The sequence below is a fragment of the Malus domestica genome, chromosome 05 (genome assembly GCF_042453785.1).
Source record: "Malus domestica chromosome 05, GDT2T_hap1".
Classification (NCBI taxonomy): domain Eukaryota; kingdom Viridiplantae; phylum Streptophyta; class Magnoliopsida; order Rosales; family Rosaceae; genus Malus; species Malus domestica.
The window spans coordinates 45,994,394-45,998,149 of record NC_091665.1 but is presented as its reverse complement, the minus strand read 5'-3'; the positions used below and the strand labels follow the sequence as shown (position 1 = coordinate 45,998,149).

Genomic DNA, 3,756 nt, shown 5'->3' with positions numbered 1-3,756 from the left:
TATGAGACGGCGAAAATTAACGTTGAAAATCGATAGGAGTGAATTTTATTGATATTTGCTGAAATAAAAACACTTGTTCTTTTAATGATTCGAGCAAAAACATGTTGATAAAGAAGGGAACTAGAGTCTAGAGGGCATCCCTCCGGCCACAACTATGGTTTCTCCGGTTATGTAAGAAGCATCATCGGATGCCAAAAAGGCAGCGGCAGCAGCCATGTCTCCAGTGGTACCGAGCCTGTTGAGTAACGTCTTCTCCTCGAGGGCCTTCCTCTGCAACAAAATACCATTCAAGTTCGGTCAACCACAAGGGTCAATGGCCATTGCCCAAGATACGTTGGAAAGGAACTATATATCCCAACGTTGGCCTTTATATATGCACATATATACTTACCACGGCATCGGTTTCTGTAATGTATGAAGCAAAGTTTGTAGGAACAAAACCCGGAGCAACACAATTTACAAGAGTATCTGGCGCCATGTCCCCGGCAAGAGCCTAAAGTAAGACCAGCAAAGAATAAGCTGAAGAAAATGTGTGGCTTCCGGAGCTGAAGAAACAAACGGTGTAAAACAGGAACCACCTACATACCTTGGTTAGCCCAAGAAGGACTGTTTTAGTGACCCCGTACATAGCCATGGCAGCTCCCGGTGGATTGTAGCCAGCAATTGAGGAAATGATAACAACAGAAGAACCCTTCGTCAAGTGCGGAGATGCATCCTGCAAATATAATCTAGTACTATAACCTAGCATACTACACCAAAAATGTATGCACATCGAAAATGGGAGTAGAGGACAAAATAAGTCGTATAAAAGTTCTCGGCAACTGTTTATTGCAGCTCGAGCAGAAAATTTCCATGGGAAAGGAGCTCTTGGCTGATCGATAATGTCTTCCTATGGCCTTTTACCTTGAGAAGTAGTATAGTAGCTTTGACATTGATTTCCCATAGCTTGTCAAGCACAGATTCTTGGGTTTGCAATATGGGGTCAACTGATGGATTGGCAGCAGCATTTGATACAACCACATCTATTTTTCCGTATTTCTGCAAACAAATCAGTAAAATTCAAACGTTCAACGTAATGACATTGAAGAATCATTGCAACGGAGAAGAGACCATCCCCTTTGGAAGGTGAGTTAAATCAGAGGTTGTAATCAAGTAGAATTCACCATAACACTGTAGCCAACTACCTCTACGAGCTTTTGAACTTGTATGTAAAACTGAAATAAAACCTATACATCCCACATTTTTCATAGTTTTCTGTTTATATTTCGCATCTTGCTTCAACAGTGAATGTAAAATCATGGACTCGATGAATGTTCTTACCTGCACAGTCTTGTTGATGAGATTCTTCCTTTGTTGCTCATTCGAAACGTGGCAAACGACTCCCAACGCCTCAATTCCTTGAGCTTTAAGTTTCTCAACTGCTTCATCAACGTTTTTCTGGAACAATTTGACCAAGCACGAAAAAAATTCAACCATTCAAAACAGCCTAAAACTCAAAAACATGTACCATTTAGCTTGATTGAAGTTCATGACATGCAATATTCATAAACTTTCCTCTCTTCATCTTTCCCGGGGATTAAACGGGGAAAAATCTGGTCTGTTTGCGACTGCTATTGAAAAGGCAAAAAGCGCATTCTGCCAACTAAAGGCTTTTGATCATAGAAGCACTTTTGGAGAGCAGTCAGGAAGCACTTCCCGGTGCTTTGTGGAAAGCACTTGGATATTTAATTAAAATAATAAACCATTTCTAACATAAGTACTTATAAGCAGAAGTGCTTTCTCGAGAATCTGTCCCAAAAAAGCCTGATTTCATTTTCAGCAATCAACCACACACAACGAAATTCAGCGGTTCAATTTTCGATCCCAATATCCACGTAAACCAGAAAGAAATCAAATTTAACTAAAATTGAAGAAAAACCCAGATGAATTTCATGTAAAAAAGTCAAAGATTCAGGAGGAGAGGATTGATGAGTGTCGGAGACTGACCTAGGGGTGGGCAAACGGGTACAGGAACCGCGGGTAGGGGCGGGTAATCAAGGTTCGGGACGGGTACGGGCCGGTTCCAATTTTTTCATAAGTGAAACGGGGAGGGGCGGGCCGGGGTTTTGAAATTTTAGGGGCGGGCCGGGTTTAGGGGTATAGAAAAACAGGGCCCCGGATGGCCCGTTTCTAACTATGGTCTCTAACCCTAATCCATTATCCATGATTCACTCCCTCATCCGTCCCCCTTCTTCCTCGTCATCCTTCGTCCCCTTTCTTCTTCGTCCATCCGCCGCCTTCAAGTCCACTGATTCCCACTCAAGTCCTCGACTTGAGACTTCCTTCCTCCCACCCACACTATTCTCCCCCTAGACAACGACGACACGAAGACGATCTCATCGCCACAAAGACTCTCCTCTCCTTAGTCCTCCCTTTCGAATCTGTCGATTCTCGATCTTCTCCCTCTCAATTCTCGATCTCACTTTTCTGAGTTCCAAATCAACCAATAATTTTGTACTATGGGTGGGCATGGGCGAATCTCATTGTGTGAAGCCCGTTAGGGTCTTCTTCTTACATTGAAGGAAGTTTGGTTGCTGGAAGGCCGTCCTCTTCTGTCTCTGTGCCTATCCCTGAAATTGGCGGTAATTATACTCCAACCTTTGAACTGATATCAGTAACTTCTAGTTATTTATGTTTCCATTTGTAAATTGTATTAGATTGCATGTAAATTTATGTTCTGAGAATTCTATGGCAGGAATGGTTCTGGTTTTTTTAAATTTTATGGTGTTTTAATATTAATTTTGATTTCAGTTTCTCTTAAGAAATATAAAAATCGAAACAACTACAGAATTTCATTATATTGCTTGGATTCGATGCTCTGCGTACTTGTTTTAACTACAGAATTTCATTGCTTAGTTCTATGACAAAATCATCCTTATGAATAGACATCTTTAATAAAATCTTTAATAAAACCATATGTTATTCCCAACTTCGGATGTAGTATGAAAGGAATCATTGGTTAGTAGCAGGAATTATGTCTGACTTGTTCATTAATTGTATTATTTGATTTACAGGTAATGGAAGCAGTTTTGTAGACAATGGGTTAAGTGAGGAAAATTTTACTTATCGGGCAGTGATGGAGGCAGTTGGCTCATGTCTCACGAACAAGTGTTCAGAAGGATTACCAGGTAAAGGGTACATATACTACGACTCAGAGTAAGCATGGAGGTGTTGCTTGTGAGGATGTTGGCCATGGTGAGAAACGTGGCGGTGTCGGCGCGGGGCTCGGTGGAGAAGCTGTGGTGCGACGACGAAGGCAGCATGGCGGTGGTTCTGGAGTCCTTTCCGTAAGGGTTTCGCAAAAAAAAAAAAAAAAAAAAAAAAACCAAGGACCGGCCCGTTTGAAACGGGCCGGGTTCGGTCCGATTCCTGTAATGAAATATGATGTACCCGACTCGGCCCGGCCCGTTTCTTTTAACCTCCGGTTCCTTGAAAATTAGGTCCGGCCCGGCTCGGCCCGGCCCGTGCCCAGCCCTAGACTGACCTGCTTGCGGGAGGAGATGACGACGGAGGCGCCTTCCAAACCTAGGCACTCGGCGATACCGAAGCCGATGCCCTGAGTGGAAGTCGTCACAATCGCCACCTTGCCTTGGAACCTCATCCCAATCTTCGATTTCTCCATTTATCTTGGGTTTCTCCGTAACTAGACAAACTTGTTTTTCTTAGCTAGGCAAAAGCGCGGGCGGAGACAGACTTTTTTTTTAACTGACAATTATT

The 3,756-nt window shown here is 42.8% G+C and overlaps 1 protein-coding gene across 1 annotated transcript; it reads right to left on the bottom strand.

Annotated features, from left to right (window-relative positions):
- Nucleotides 1–16: 16 nt before the first annotated feature.
- On the bottom strand, nucleotides 17–3,756 carry LOC103427787 (tropinone reductase-like 3). The gene is made up of 6 exons (XM_029103358.2): nucleotides 3,524–3,756; nucleotides 1,321–1,437; nucleotides 904–1,038; nucleotides 587–715; nucleotides 392–493; nucleotides 17–270 (listed from the first exon to the last, which is right to left on the bottom strand). The coding sequence occupies exons 1-6, from the start codon at nucleotides 3,659–3,661 to the stop codon at nucleotides 121–123; spliced, it is 771 nt and encodes a 256-aa protein (XP_028959191.1). The 5' UTR covers nucleotides 3,662–3,756; the 3' UTR covers nucleotides 17–120.

What these genes read in the sequence shown, in the direction of transcription:
- LOC103427787 (XM_029103358.2), bottom strand. Translation starts at nt 3,661, where the DNA reads ATGGAGAAATCGAAGATTGGGATGAGGTTCCAAGGCAAGGTGGCGATT. An exon ending in TCATCTCCTCCCGCAAGCAG is followed by an intron (nt 1,438 to 3,523) that starts GTCAGTCTAGGG and finishes AAATTGTTCCAG; the next exon opens with AAAAACGTTGATGAAGCAGT. An exon ending in TCATCAACAAGACTGTGCAG is followed by an intron (nt 1,039 to 1,320) that starts GTAAGAACATTC and finishes ATTTGTTTGCAG; the next exon opens with AAATACGGAAAAATAGATGT.